The 14,258-nt window shown below is 54.8% G+C and overlaps 1 protein-coding gene across 1 annotated transcript; it reads left to right on the forward strand.

Moving 5' to 3' along the window:
* The first annotated feature begins 2,213 nt into the window (after positions 1-2,213).
* Positions 2,214-9,193, forward strand: LOC102423175 (ephrin type-B receptor 2-like). The gene is made up of 8 exons (XM_014449769.2): positions 2,214-2,325; positions 2,657-2,731; positions 2,888-3,135; positions 4,050-4,265; positions 5,148-5,297; positions 6,489-6,682; positions 7,992-8,147; positions 8,903-9,193. The coding sequence occupies exons 1-8, from the start codon at positions 2,214-2,216 to the stop codon at positions 9,009-9,011; spliced, it is 1,260 nt and encodes a 419-aa protein (XP_014305255.1). The 3' UTR covers positions 9,012-9,193.
* Positions 9,194-14,258: the final 5,065 nt, after the last annotated feature.

The raw sequence follows: 14,258 nt of genomic DNA on the forward strand, positions 1-14,258 counted from the left end.
CCTGTCCCACCCCAAAAGCCACCCTGGAACTGCCAAGTGGTTCACAGACTCAGATTAAGAAACCCTGACCTAAAGGGCTGGACAAATAATCCAAAATACACTGAGTGGCCAGATTATTATGACCACCTGACGTTTGTAGGCAAATTAGCTATAATTTCCCACTGAAGTTGCTAGAGGGCCAGATCATTATAAACGTCTGAATAGCACAACATACCTAAGTATCGTTGCTGATCAAGTTCATCCTATCATGTTGATGGCGTATCCCAATGGAGTGGCTTCTTCCAGTAAGACAATGCGCCATGCCACAGTACTCGTATTGTGCAGGAGTGGTTTCAAGAACATGAGGGAGCCAAACCGGTTTGGCTCAGTGGGTAGAGCGTCGGCCTGCGGACTGAAAGGTCCCAGGTTCGATTCCGGTCAAGGGCATGTACCTGGGTTGTGGGCACATCCCCAGCAGGAGGAGTGCAGGAGACAGGTGGTCAATGTTTCTCTCTCATCGATGTTTCTAACTCTCTATCTCTCTCCCTTCCTCTCGGTAAAAAATCAATAAAATATATTTTTTAAAAAAGAACATGAGGGAGACTTTACCTTGCTTAGGTAGCCCCACAATCACCAGATCTCAATCCAATTGAGCATTTGTGGGACGAAGTTAAAAGAACCATCAGGCAGCTGGTTCCACAACCATCAAATCTCACAGAACTGGACAGTGCTATTCATCAGGCATGGTGTCAGATTCCTCACATCACCTTTCCACATCTCGTGAAGTCAATGCCAAGAAGAATCGCCACAGTATTGAAGGCAAAAGGTGGCCCAACGAAGTATTGATGGGGTGGTCATAATAATCTGGCTGGTCATAATAATCTGGCCACTCAGGGCAAAGCTCATGTGTTAGTGCAGCGGTTATCAAACTTTTCTGTAAAGGGCCAGATAGTAAATATTTTAGGCTTTCGAGCCATATAGTCTCTATTTTAGCTACTCAACTCAGCCACTGTGGCGTGAAAGCAACCACAGGCAAAAGGAATGTGTGTGGCTGTGTTCCAATAAAACTTTATTTATAAAACCTTATTACAAAACAGATAGTGGGCCAGTTTTCCAATCCCTATTTAGAGGTCTCACCTCCTGGATTCCTGGAATGTCTGAAACAGAGGCTGGGAGTGGTCAACTAACATGTCCAAGGTCACACTAGCTGCGCAGGGTTGATGACCCACTCATCAACCAACCAAGTCTTACTCATGACCCAGGGACTCCAGCTCCCAACTCCTACAGCTGCTACCAGAACGTCACAGCTCCGGGAGCAGTGGGAGGATGTGGGCAGGGAGCTGGGGAAGCTAGAGGGAAGCCTGGGCTGAGAGAGGGCCAGATGGTCAGAGAAGCGGAAGACCAGTTATCTGGAAGGGGCAATGTGGGATGGATCATCTTTCCTTTTTTTTCAAAGCTTTTGTGGACTCAGTGCTGGGGTCAGAATTAGGTCTTTGACGTCCAAGTCACCTCCTTCCTTCCTCTGCATAAAAAAATAAAAATTCACATCAGATCAGGAATTTTGTCCATATCCTGCCTCATGCTGATCAACAGGGAATTTGAGATCCAGAAAGTTTTTAGACTTGGCCAGTGGGGGACCCCGAAGGAGGTCCCAGGAGCCATGGTGAGGCAGCCTCCAGGCTCTGGCGCTGCCTGGGAGGGCTGAGGCAGCCAGGGTCTCCTGAGGGGAGAGGAGGCTTGAATTGGCCCTTGAAAAATAGGGAGACCTCCTTAGCAGAAGCCCAAGAACACAGTCTATGGCCTGCTCTTTCTGTATTTTTGTTACAATTCTCCCCTTTCCTTCTTGACTGCCTTCCTCCTGATTCTCTATCACAGGAGTGACAACCCTAACTATCCTTTCTTCCTTTTATGCCCACACGCGTAACAGACATTGCTAATCAATCCTGACAGTCTTGCAGCAGCTCCAGGAAGTCAATTAGAGTTGGAACAAGAGCTAGAACCTATTTTCTATCCCTGCTGAGCAATCTGCTCCCCTCACCCTCTGCTCAGTGCCCATCTGCTCTCCGAGGCCCAGAGAGGTCAAGTGACCTGCAGGGGGTGGCCAAGTTCTTAGGGGGGACCACATGGGAGTATATGTCCATCCATGGCTGGACTGGCTCTCCCCTTTCCATTTGTCCACATCCTGAATCTGTGCATTTGACCAAGCCTAGTCTTATCCCTCAGTGACCCCAGGCATGAAGATCTACATCGACCCGTTCACCTACGAGGACCCCAATGAGGCAGTGCGGGAGTTTGCCAAGGAAATCGACATCTCCTGTGTCAAAATTGAGCAGGTGATCGGAGCAGGTAGGTGGCTGGTGCCCTCCCAGGTACTGTGACTTCAACCATGTGTAACCACCCCAACGTGTACTCCTGAGACAGAGGGTAGGATGTGGGGCAGATCCCTCAGAGAACCTTCCGAACCCTGAAGGCTCAGAGTGCCCAATGGAAAAGTCCCTCAAAGGTCATCCAGTAAAACGACCTCATCAACAGATAAGGACACTGAGGCCCGGGGCCGGGAAGGAATTTGTACATCACCTCAGAGATTGCGCTAAGTCTGGAACCCAGTTCTCTGGACTCAGCCCAGTGCTTTGTCCTTCCCACCACTCATCCCATGTCCCACCCTCCATCTCCCCAGGTTCCCCTACATCCTCACACCATGCCATCCAAACACCATGGGACAGCCATGAAGAGTTTACTCTTACTCTCAAAGGTGGGCCCCCATATTCTACAAAGGGATTCTGTGTCCAAGAGGATGAGTAGAACATTGAGGAGGCCCCAGGAGTGGGGGGGGGCGGTTTATAGGGAGCAGGGAGGTGACGCTTCCCCTGGCATATGACATCTTGCCCCTCTTGGTGTGTCTGTCCAGGGGAGTTTGGTGAGGTGTGCAGTGGCCACCTGAAACTGCCAGGCAAGAGAGAGATCTTTGTAGCCATCAAGACGCTCAAGTCGGGCTATACTGAGAAGCAGCGCCGGGACTTCCTGAGCGAGGCCTCCATCATGGGCCAGTTCGACCACCCCAACGTCATTCACCTGGAGGGTGTTGTCACCAAGAGCACGCCCGTGATGATCATCACTGAGTTCATGGAGAATGGCTCCCTGGACTCCTTCCTCCGGGTAGGGGACCATGGGCGGGGCAGGAAAAGGAGTGGTGGACATAGCTTCATACCGTCAGAGCCTCAAAGGGTTTTGGAAAAGATCTAGATCAGGAATGTCCTGTACATTTGCCACTTTCCATTCCCTTACCCACGGCTGACATCACTAATCAATCCCAGAAATCTCTCCAACCACCCTCAAAAGCAAATCTCAGACTCAATCCAGGAAACCACAAGCAGTTGATCAGAGTTAGCAAACAACCTGAAATCGGTTGCCATCCATGCTCGTAGACAGCCTTCTCATTATGCACAAGGGAAAACTGAGGCTCAAGAGGTAGAGTTTGCCCAGGGTCATCCAGAGGGTCAAGGTGAAAGCCAGGACTGGAACCACGTCTTTAGACCCCTAGTCCAGAATTTTCACTGAATTTGGGATTCCTCCAGAGCACTACAGGCCAGGGGAGGAGTTCAGAGCACAGAGGGAAACTCCAGGGCCCCTAGGAGGGTGCAGTCAACCAGACAGACAGACAGCCCTGACGAGGAGTCGGAAGTATGCCATTGGCCTAGCTGCCATTTAGCAGATATTTTTCAAGCACCTCGTACATGCCAGGCCCCTTCCATATACCCTCCTGTTTAACTCAGACAGCACTGGAAGGTGGCTGTCACTCATCCCCACTTAACACACACATGAGGAAACTGGGATATGTCCGAGGTTGCACAGACAGCAAGGGGTAGAGCCAGGTTCAAACCAACCGTGTCTGCTGCACAGTCTGTTCTCTCCACCACCCTGAAAGTGGCCTCTCCTGGGCCTACGGTCCCCGAGCACCTGAAACGGAGCCTAGGCCGGGGGGTGGGGCCCTGCCTTCCCATTGTGAACACGATCCAGAGTCTGATTCAGACCCTTCCATTGACTTTGCGTTTTCTCCACTTCTCCTGCAGCAAAACGACGGGCAGTTCACAGTCATCCAGCTGGTGGGCATGCTGCGGGGCATCGCGGCCGGCATGAAGTACCTGGCGGACATGAACTACGTCCACCGAGACCTGGCCGCCCGCAACATCCTCGTCAACAGCAACCTGGTCTGCAAGGTGTCCGACTTCGGCCTCTCACGCTTTCTGGAGGATGATACCTCAGACCCCACCTACACCAGCGCCCTGGTAAGATGCGCAGGGAACAATGGGGTCAGGGTGCCAGGAAAGAGGGCATACACATCCAGCTCTCCCTGCAGTACGTTTTCACCTGCTCATGCCAAGCACTGTGCTGGGCCCTGGAGATGCAGAGACATAAACATGGTTCCTGCCCTCCTGAAGCTCACAGGCTGGTGAGGGACACATATGTACAGAGCAACATGGAGTGACGGGGCTGTGAGCCAGGACACCAGCTTGGGGAGGCAGAGGAAGGCTGGCTAGAGGGGGTGCTATCAGAGCTGAAGGCTGCAGGGCCAGTAAAAGTGAGTCAGATGCCATGTTCTCATGGTAAGATGATACTAGAATGCAGGCTGCGAGGTTCAAGTGGTGAGCAAGAGTTTGGGAAGTTAGGCAGGGCCAGATCTTGGAGATCCTGAATGCCCATGCTCACGACTCTCTCCTGGACGCAGTTTGGGTTGGTGAAGGGTTTTAACAGAAAGGAACAGGACACAGTCCCTGCCCTCGGAGAGCTCGGAGACAGTACAGTCGGAGCCAGGCAAGTAGCAAACGATCGGAGTACTGCTCTGTATGGGCAGTGCCTCCTTGATGGAGAGATACAGGCACAGTTGTGGGATTCAACAGAGTGAGCAACAATTGGGACTTAAGGAAAGACTTTCAGAGGGACTTAAAGGACGAGAAGGAGGTTTCCAGAGGGGAGAGGGGGGAAAGCTACTGCCTGCAGAGGAATAGCATGTGCAAATGCCCCGAGATCTGAAGCCGTATGGTGAGTTTGGGAACAGGAAGATGCTTCCTATGACTGGTACGGCACAGGGCATATGGCGGGCCATGTTGAGAGCAGAGGCCAGACCGGTCAGCTTCCCACCCATCCACCCTCCTCACTCTGCTCCACAGGGTGGGAAGATCCCCATCCGCTGGACAGCCCCAGAAGCCATCCAGTACCGGAAGTTCACCTCAGCCAGCGACGTGTGGAGCTATGGCATCGTCATGTGGGAGGTGATGTCGTACGGGGAGCGGCCCTACTGGGACATGACCAACCAGGACGTAAGTCTCCAGGAGAGAGCGTCTCTGTCCAGCCAGATGGGGAAGGGGAAGATCCACATTCCTGGCCTTTTGCTGATCTCCCAGAGCGTGGGAGCACCGCCTCTGAGATCCTGGGCAAGGGCAGCTCCCAACCTGTGATGGCTGGTTCACATGTCTGCACAGGACCCCGGACTCTCCAGGGGCTCAGGAGTAGGAGGGTCCATCATCTACAAATCAGCAAATCTCGAGGATGTATTCACCTTGTGGCCAGCCCTGAATGAGACTGTCTGCCCCTCAAGTGTTTAATTTGGGGACAACACAATTACTCTGGGAACCAGATGCAGTTATCGGGAACTCTTAGGATCAGGTGCTAAACTGGAGAAGGCAAATGTTGAGACAAGAGCAGTGTGGGCAAGATCAGCCAGGAAGTCTTCACGGGACAGGGGGACTCACACAGCAGTGGGACTGGCAGACGTGAGGGATTCCAGTGGAAAGAACAGCTTGTGCCAAGGCCCAGAGGTGGGGTGGTGAGGGGTTGTGTTGAGAGCAGCGGAGAGGAAAGCTGGTTGGAAAGGCTGATGAGGTTCAATAATGAGTGTTTGAAAGCCAACTCAAGGAATTCCTATTTGCAACAATGCGGACAGGGAGGACTTGAAGGAGCTGCCTGTGCAGGGAGGGTGACTCCGTCGAACTGGGGAAGATGAGTCTGCCCCAGTGGCAGGACAGGTTGGAGGCAGGTGTCTGAGTTCCATTCCCTGACAGAGGAGCCAGGTGGGAGCCATGGGAAGGGGTACAAGTCTGTGCTGTGAGGCCTGACAAGGAAGGTATCGCTCACCTGGAGCTGTAAATGGCACTGAGGTCAAGCGTGTGGTCACGAGCCAGAAGGAGGAGTCCTCGGGCCATCAAAGCCAGGAGGGGCTCCGAGATGGGAGAGAGGGTGGGTCCTGAGGCAGAGGCTATCTCAGGGTTCTGGATTTCCTAAGATTGGGGCGGGGGAGGCAAGCACCCAGCTGCCAGGTTAGGTTGGGGCTATACCTGGTGGGAGCCCAGGTGAGGTCCATCCCTGGGTTGGACCTGGAAGGTTGCCTGGAAGAGGTGGAGGGCAACCAAATAGGTGTGTTCTGAAGTGCACTGGGGGAACGGTAGGCCAGGCCAGAGGGCAGATGCTCTTACCCACCCACCCAACCCACTCAGCCCCTCTGTTGTCCCCAGGTAATCAATGCCATAGAGCAGGACTACCGGCTGCCACCGCCCATGGACTGCCCAAGCGCCCTGCACCAGCTCATGCTGGACTGCTGGCAGAAGGACCGCAACCACCGGCCCAAGTTTGGTCAGATCGTCAACACGCTGGACAAGATGATCCGCAACCCCAACAGCCTCAAAGCCATGGCGCCCCTCTCTTCTGGGTATGGCCCTGCCCCTTCTCTGTGGCTCCGCCCCAGCTGGCCCTTACCCTCTCCAAATACCCTCCCACCCTGGCTACCCTGCCTCAAGCAGATACTCTGCCTGAACTGGGATGGAGAAGGATAGTTTGTTGGGTATCTGCACTGCTTTGGGGTGCAGAGGAGTGCAGGGCACAGTGCACGCTGGGTGGGAGAGGAAGCACTTTTAAAGAATGGTCAGCTAGGACGGTGTTTAAGAAAAGTTAGCAGAATCTTCGTTAGTAAATGGATTTACTCATCACTAAGTTTCCTCCCTATCTACCCTCACACTCAAACCTGTACTCTCTAACTTGTGTTTGCGTTCTCCTTGACACAGCCCCCCACACACACATACACACACAAACATGTGCACGCATGCCCAAGAACATAGTCCTACACATATGTATGAACATAGGCACAAATGCTTATGCTCTCACACACACAATCTCATACATGAATATACCATTCTCACACTCACACTTACATACATCCATAGGCACCTGAGCACACACACGTGCCCCCACAGTGGGCTCATCACACCTGTAGCCACCACAGCCTTGCCTGGGCGCTGTCACAGGCCCCACTCATGACCCTGCCCTCTCTGGGACTCTCAGTCACACAGGGATTCTGAGGGGCAGGGGTCCAGTCAGCTGTCCTTGGGGTCCAGGGCTAGCTGTGTCAGAGACTCACACACCAAGTTCGTGTGGCCAACAGATCTTCGTGTTGGCCTCTACCTGTCGCTTCTCACCTTGACCTTGAGTCAACAGCTCCTGCCTTTCCGGATACAAATACTGTGAGCTTTTAGCCTAATGAGCCAGCCAGGAAGTCATTCCCATTAGTGCACCAGCTTTGTCTGGACTTTGGAGAGTCGGTCCACAATTCAGCTTCTTACAGCACAACCAGGGTGGACGAGGATGGAGAATGGCACTGGGGAGGAGGCAGGGGTCATCAGCAGTGAGTCCCTCTGCACTCCCTCCTGATGAAGTAAGAAGTGTGTCCCGCCTCACACATGGTCCAGCCTCTCAGCAGTCCCTGCAGAGGCTTCACCAGACTTTCCAGGTGGCCCCAGCTGCGAGTCCTGCACACTTGCTTTCTCATATTCTCACATCTATGTGTGCACATGTATGCAGGTTCAAACTCACAACTACCCACAGGGAGAGACGCACATACATGCACACTCACCTGTGTTCATGCTGACGGATACACACATGCAGGTACACCTGCAGCCCATCCGTACCCTGTCCCCTCTGCTAGCATGTGCCCTGACCGTCTCTGTTGCCCACCCCACCCCTAGCATCAACCTGCCACTGCTGGACCGCACGATCCCCGACTACACCAGCTTTAACACAGTGGACGAGTGGCTAGAGGCCATCAAGATGGGGCAGTACAAGGAGAGCTTCGCCAGTGCTGGCTTCACCTCCTTCGATGTCGTGTCACAGATGATGATGGAGTAAGTGCCCAGCTGCCTCCACCCACCCTCCCAAGTGGGGGGCTCGGGAGAGTGGAAGATAGGCAGTGTCCCAGCAGGAATGTGGGGGCCAAAGAGTGAGATGGCCAACTCTGGAGTTGCATTCTGATCGACACCCAGGTCCGCCTGCCACCCACTGGCCGTGTGACCTTGGGCAAATCACAGAAGCTTCCTCAGCCCCAGTTTTTCCTTCTGTGAACTGGGGGTTTGTAGGAGGAGCAACAGAGACACAGAGGGGGTGCCTAGTAAATGCAGGTTCCTTTCCCAGCAGAGGCGATGGCACACCTAGATCCCCTGACTCCCAGCACGTGCTCCTGCCACCTCATGTAGTCACTCACTTCAGCTCCAGATGCCCACCCTCCTCCACACCCCTCGTCCCTTCCCTTGCTCTCTCTCTCTTTTCTTTTTTTTTTTTTTTAATAATTGTATTGACTTCAGAGAGAGGAAGGGAGAGGGAAAGAGAGAGAAAAACATTAATGATGAGAAAGAATCAGTGACTGGCCGCCTCCTGTACATCCCCCACTGGGGCTCAAGCCTGCAACCCGGACATGTGCTCTGACTGGGAATCGAACCATGACCTCCTGGTTCATAGGTCGACGCTCAACCACGGAGCCACGCCGGCTGGGCCCCCTGCTCTCTTTAGCAGGAAACCCTGGAGAAGCCCAGGCAGCTCTCTGCCTGACCCAAGGTCCCCTCCACCCCCACATTTCCCTAACACACGTGCTTTTCTCCCCAAGGGACATTCTCCGGGTTGGGGTCACCTTGGCCGGCCACCAGAAAAAAATCCTGAACAGTATCCAGGTGATGCGGGCACAGATGAACCAGATCCAGTCTGTGGAGGTTTGACGTTCGCCTGCCTCGGCTCACCTCTTCCTCCAGGCCCTGCCCCCTCCACCCCACATGCTGGCCTCCCTGGTTCTCTGTCTACCGAAGGGTCAGCCACCTGCCAGGAGGCCACGGCAACAGGAAGAACCAAGCAGCCCGCCAGCCATGAGACGTCACCATGAGCACGTGCACTCAGATGATGGGAAAAAAGGGAACAGGGACAAAAGAAAACAGATCCTGGGAGGGGCGGGAAATACAAGGAATATTTTTTAAAGAGGATTCTCATAAGGAAAGCGATCATTGTTCTTGGGGGAAAAGAAAAAGGGCTTGGGAGATTCATGCGACGGTCCAATTGGAGCTCAAAAGCAGTTTCTCTCCAACTCCCTCTGGGAAGGCGACCTGGCCGGAGCCAAGAAACACTTTCAGGAAAACAAATGTGAAAGGGAGAGACCAGGGTCACTCTTCTCTCCCGCCCCCAGGCTGCTCTTCCAGGCCTCGCTCGACAGCCACGTGCCAGGCGGACAGACGGGCAGCCACCTGGGAGCCACTCCGGGAATATCCATTCCTACTGCCACTGGGCAAACAGAAGAATCCTTCTGTCTTTGGAGAATATTTTAGAAACTCCAATGAAAAAGACGTGTTTCTCCGATTGGCTTATGGGGCTGAAAAGGGACTCTTGTCTTCCTGGGTCAGGGAGAACACAGGGACCCGGGAAGGTCAGCCGCCCTGAGGCTGCCACCCCCCAGGTCTGCAGCTCCACGTCCATTATCACGTGCACAGCCGGCCGCCCGGCCCACCGGGCGCCCACTCCCGACAGCCCCCACATGGAGGACTGGTGCTGCAGTGACCACCATCAGCTACAACTGCCACTGAGGACGGTTGTGCCTGCGTCTGGGTTTGTTTACAGCGATTCGTGGACTGGGGGGCATATTTTGGTCAGGGGTGAGTTTGGTTTAGGGGTTTGTTTGTTGGTTGTTGTTTTGTTTTTTTTTAATGACAATGAAGTGACACTTTGACATTTCCTACCTTTTGAGGACTTTGATCCTTCTCCAGGAAGAAGGTGCTTTCAGCTTAATGACTTAGGCAATACACCAAGGGCGAGATTTTATATGCACATATCTGGATTTTTATATGGTTTTCACTGACACCCTTCCCTCCTCTGAATAGAGCTCCCACCTGCCGCCAGGCCTCACCAAAGCCAATGCCACGGGGCCATCTGGGCCCCTCATAGACTGAGTGAGATTTGGGCAGAGCTGGGGGGCCAAGGTGAAGGAGCATCCCCTCCCCCAGGACTGTTCTTGAAAGCAACAGATCGAGCAGGAAGTAGGCCCGAGGCTGCAGCGCCAGAATTCTCTGCCCACTTGTCCACTCTCCTTCTGCCCCAATATATGCAGTGCTTTCCAGGCAAATAGGCCCCTTGGAGGTTCCTGAGTTGCCCTCACATGGCCAGTTCCCAGTTTCTCCTCTGGGAGCCCAAACCAAGCTGCATCAGGCCGGGACCCGGATCATTCACTGTGATATCCCAGCTTCCAGAGCATCCCCCTCAGAGACGTGTGCAGGCATGCTCCTTTCCTCCTGGGAGAAAGCGTGTTGCTCTCCTACCCCCTTCCCTCCTCCAGACCTCTGCCCAGATCTGAAGGGTCTTGGCCATGGGAAAACCCATCAGCCAAGGGGTCTGGCCAGCCTCCCTCCTGTGAGCAAAGGCAGGCACCTGAGCGGACCAACCGGTTAGTGAATTGAATGGAAATAAACACTTTAGTTATAAAAAGACCTCTGTTCTCTGTAAGTTCCGAGAGAGAGAGAGACCCTGGCACTCTTGGAACTTGTCTAGTGACTCATGATGCTCTTCCTCGCTCAGGGTTATAGAAGGCCCAGGGCTGAGAGAACACATGGAGGACGCCAAAGTCCATGTGGCCTTTCTGGCTCAGGCTTGTCAAAAGCACAGGCAAAGGAAGACGTGACTTGGAAGGAACGCTTGCTGCCTCTGCAGGATGCATCAGGAGCAGGGGGTTGGCGGTGCACTCAGCTCACCCGGGCCAGGGGGCGGGGGTCTAGGTATTAGGTGAGCTGTGAGGTGGGACTGTGAGGGTCCCGGCGTACTCATGGACCCCCCCCCCCCCGGCACCCCAGTCAAAGCCACAGGAATGATCACCTTTTCCTGGTCAACTAATCTCTGCGCAAATGGGCTCCTACTCACATAAACTCAGAATTCTTTGTGGAGGAGGAGGCAGGGACTCTAAAGGGGGGAGGTCAGGGATGCCTCATCTCAGGACCTTTCCCTTTGTCCATGGGAGACTGACCAGTGGCAAAGTTTCAGGTCACAGGTGGCCAGCTAAAGGCCACTCGGTGGTCCGACAGAGCATCCCGCATGGCCCAGCCTGTCGTCTGTCACTCACCTGTTCTCCAGAGCCTGAGATGCAAAGGGAAGGAAGGGATTAGAGGGGAGCATCCCCCTCCCCCACCCCCGAGGAGGGAACAGCAGAGTAAGCCACAGGGAAGGCCTTGGCTGGTTTCCCTAAAACTGGCCAGTCTTGGCGAGTCGGCCACCCTTGTGCCCCAAAGATGCCCAGCACGGGTGGCAGCTGTCCCGGCACACAAGGTCACCTTCTGGAGAGAGCTGCCCTGATGCTCTTCAGATTAACTCTGAGTCCCCAGCCTGCCTACCCCCCACCCCCACTGCCACCACAGGGGGCTGGCACTCAGTGCTTCCTGTCAGATGGCTTCCTGCATTAAGCCTATAGGCTGGTGTCTGCTCGCCAGCACGTCTGCCCATCCACCCTCCAGGGCCCTGCGTCCTCAGTGGTCCTGGGCCCCCTCGTGCCTGCTTCTCAAGAGTAAGGGTGCTCCCCTGACCCTCTGTCTCCATTGCAGGATGACAGACAGACGTCACTGTGACCATCCAGGGGGCCTGCCTCTTGCTGCGGAGCAGCCCCCCCACCACCTCTTGCTTCTCAGCAGGAAGTGGCCGGCCGAGCTGCTGGCCCGGGCACACGGCTCTGAGCCGCCTGCCCGCTGCCTGGTTACTAATCCTTTCCTGGCTCCATCGCCCCAAGTGCCAGCCCCACCTGCCCAGCAGTGTGAGAGGCGTTTCCGGCTGCTCTGCACGCAGTTGGTACTTGAGGAAAGAAAAGCTGCCTTGTGAACAGGGGCCAGGGCACCGTGGAAATGGGCCCAGCTGCTCCGAGAGTGACAAGCAGAGCTTCACAGGCCAGACCGGGTAATAGCGGGGCCATCGCCTCCGCTCCTACTGCTCCAGAAGCCCCTAAAATGAGTTGTTGTTGATAATCAGCAGGCTTCTTCTTGGGGGATGATAGCGATCAACCGGTAAGACGTGGGCAGACCGATCAGAATAGATGATGGAAGTGCAGCAGACACTTAAGGGACTCTGGGCAGTGGCTATTTACTAGCCAGTGGTGCCTCCTGCCCATAGGGCATCAGCGGGGCTTTCCCCATCTTTTCTAGTTGGTCCCCACGCTGCCTGCGCTCAGGGAGCTCTCTGCCACCCCCTTGTGTGCAGTCATTAGCCTTGCACCCCTCTGCAATCGGGCTCATCTCCAGAAGACTGGGAGCTCCCAGGCCCTGCCCCTACCTAGCTCTTCCTCACACCTGGCTGAAGCACAGGAAGGACCCAGGCCTCTGGTCCCCGCCTCCCCCCAGTGCTGAGCCCCTGGCCACTCCTGGCTCTCTCCTGGGCCCCTGTAGTCCCAAGACTGGGACCAAAGGATGGAAGACTCTTGCCAGGGAAAGCAGTGTAAATGCATTCAAAGGACAGGAGGCCGCAGGTTGCTAGGGAAAATGCATCCTGGCAGCCTTGCTCTTGTCACTAACTTAAGATGTGGATCTGGGCAAGTCACTTCCCCTTACTGAGCCTCAGTCTCCCACATGTAAAATGAGAGGACTGGACTGGGTGAGCCGGGTGAGGAGGCACCATTTTCTCCCCTAGGTAGGGGGGAAGCTGAGGCTCAGAGAGGGGAAGTGGCTTGCTCAGCATTACCCAACCAGGAATGGGCAGAGCAAGGCTGTGTTCATCTGCTTCCATTGCCCACGCCACACACTCCATCAGAGGACATCAAGTACTGGGTGTCTGATGCTGGCTGGTAAGAGAAGGGAAAGCTCAAATGGGCTGGGGCTGTCAGGGAGGGCTTCATGGAGGAGGCTGTCTTGCAAATGACAGAGGTTGAGAGAAAGATCATTCCAGGTGGGCGGTAGAGTGTAACCAAAAATCCAGAGGCTGGAATGCTCCAACAATGAGGGGTTGTGTCTGCCTGGAGCAGAGGGAGTGGTGGGAAGTGGGGGATGATGTACTTGGAGGGCGAGGCAGTTTGCACATGATACACAGTCCAGCCACAGCAGGTTCTTGAGCAGAATAATAGCAGAGTGAGCATCGCGCTCCAGGAGGAGTGAGTTCAGCCATCAGGTGGGGGCAGGATGCCCCACAGCTTCCCCCTCCCCCGGGAAGAAGAGCCCCTGGAGAAGCCCTCATTTATTCCAGGAGAATCCAGGCCCTGCTGTTTCATTATCCATCCTCACTGACGCATTTAATCCACAGATCACTCCAGCTGCTGGGAGCAGCAGGGTTGGATTTCGTGCTACCTAATTCTTAATTCAGCTTCGTTTGATGATACCCACCCCATTCCCTCCAGGCCTCTGTGAGAGCTACCAGGCCCTGACCAGAGCTGAGTAGATGTGGGTGGCAGTGACGGCCTGGGCAGGCAGGAAGGTGGGCATGGAAGAGCCCTGAGGGGACAGAGCAGAGCCCTGGTGTGCGCTGGAGGTGGCATGGTGGCATACTCACTACTTAGGATGCCCATCTCTGCCCTGGTGGCCCTGGGATCATCCAGGAAGGGGCTGGGTCCTGCCCTTTACAACAGTGTGTTACGCTAGGGAAACCCAGAGGGAAGCTAGGGAGCCACTCTGTGCATGCACACACCAGCTGCCGGCCTTGACCCAGCTTCCCAGGAAATAGGACCTGCCATAGAACATCTGGGAGAACGCCTCGAAGCTGGCCAGTGTCCCTTCAGGGACACCAAGGTCAGAGTGTTGGTCCCAGAGAGTGACTTGGCCTTTGTTCTGACACAGGAAAGCTCAGGGACACCCCACTGGAGGCGGGTCGCAGGAGGTTGAGGCCACAGGGATTGCATTAGTCACCGAAAACTTACCATACATTCGGGACCTTATGGGTGTTACCATCCCCCCTCTCCCGGTGAGGAAACAGATGCCCACAGGTGCTGCCAGAGGGTTCCCTCCAGGCCCTCTGCCTTCGGGGCT

This window comes from Myotis lucifugus, unplaced genomic scaffold (assembly GCF_000147115.1).
Source record: "Myotis lucifugus unplaced genomic scaffold, Myoluc2.0 scaffold_1409, whole genome shotgun sequence".
NCBI classification, from domain to species: Eukaryota; Metazoa; Chordata; class Mammalia; order Chiroptera; family Vespertilionidae; genus Myotis; species Myotis lucifugus.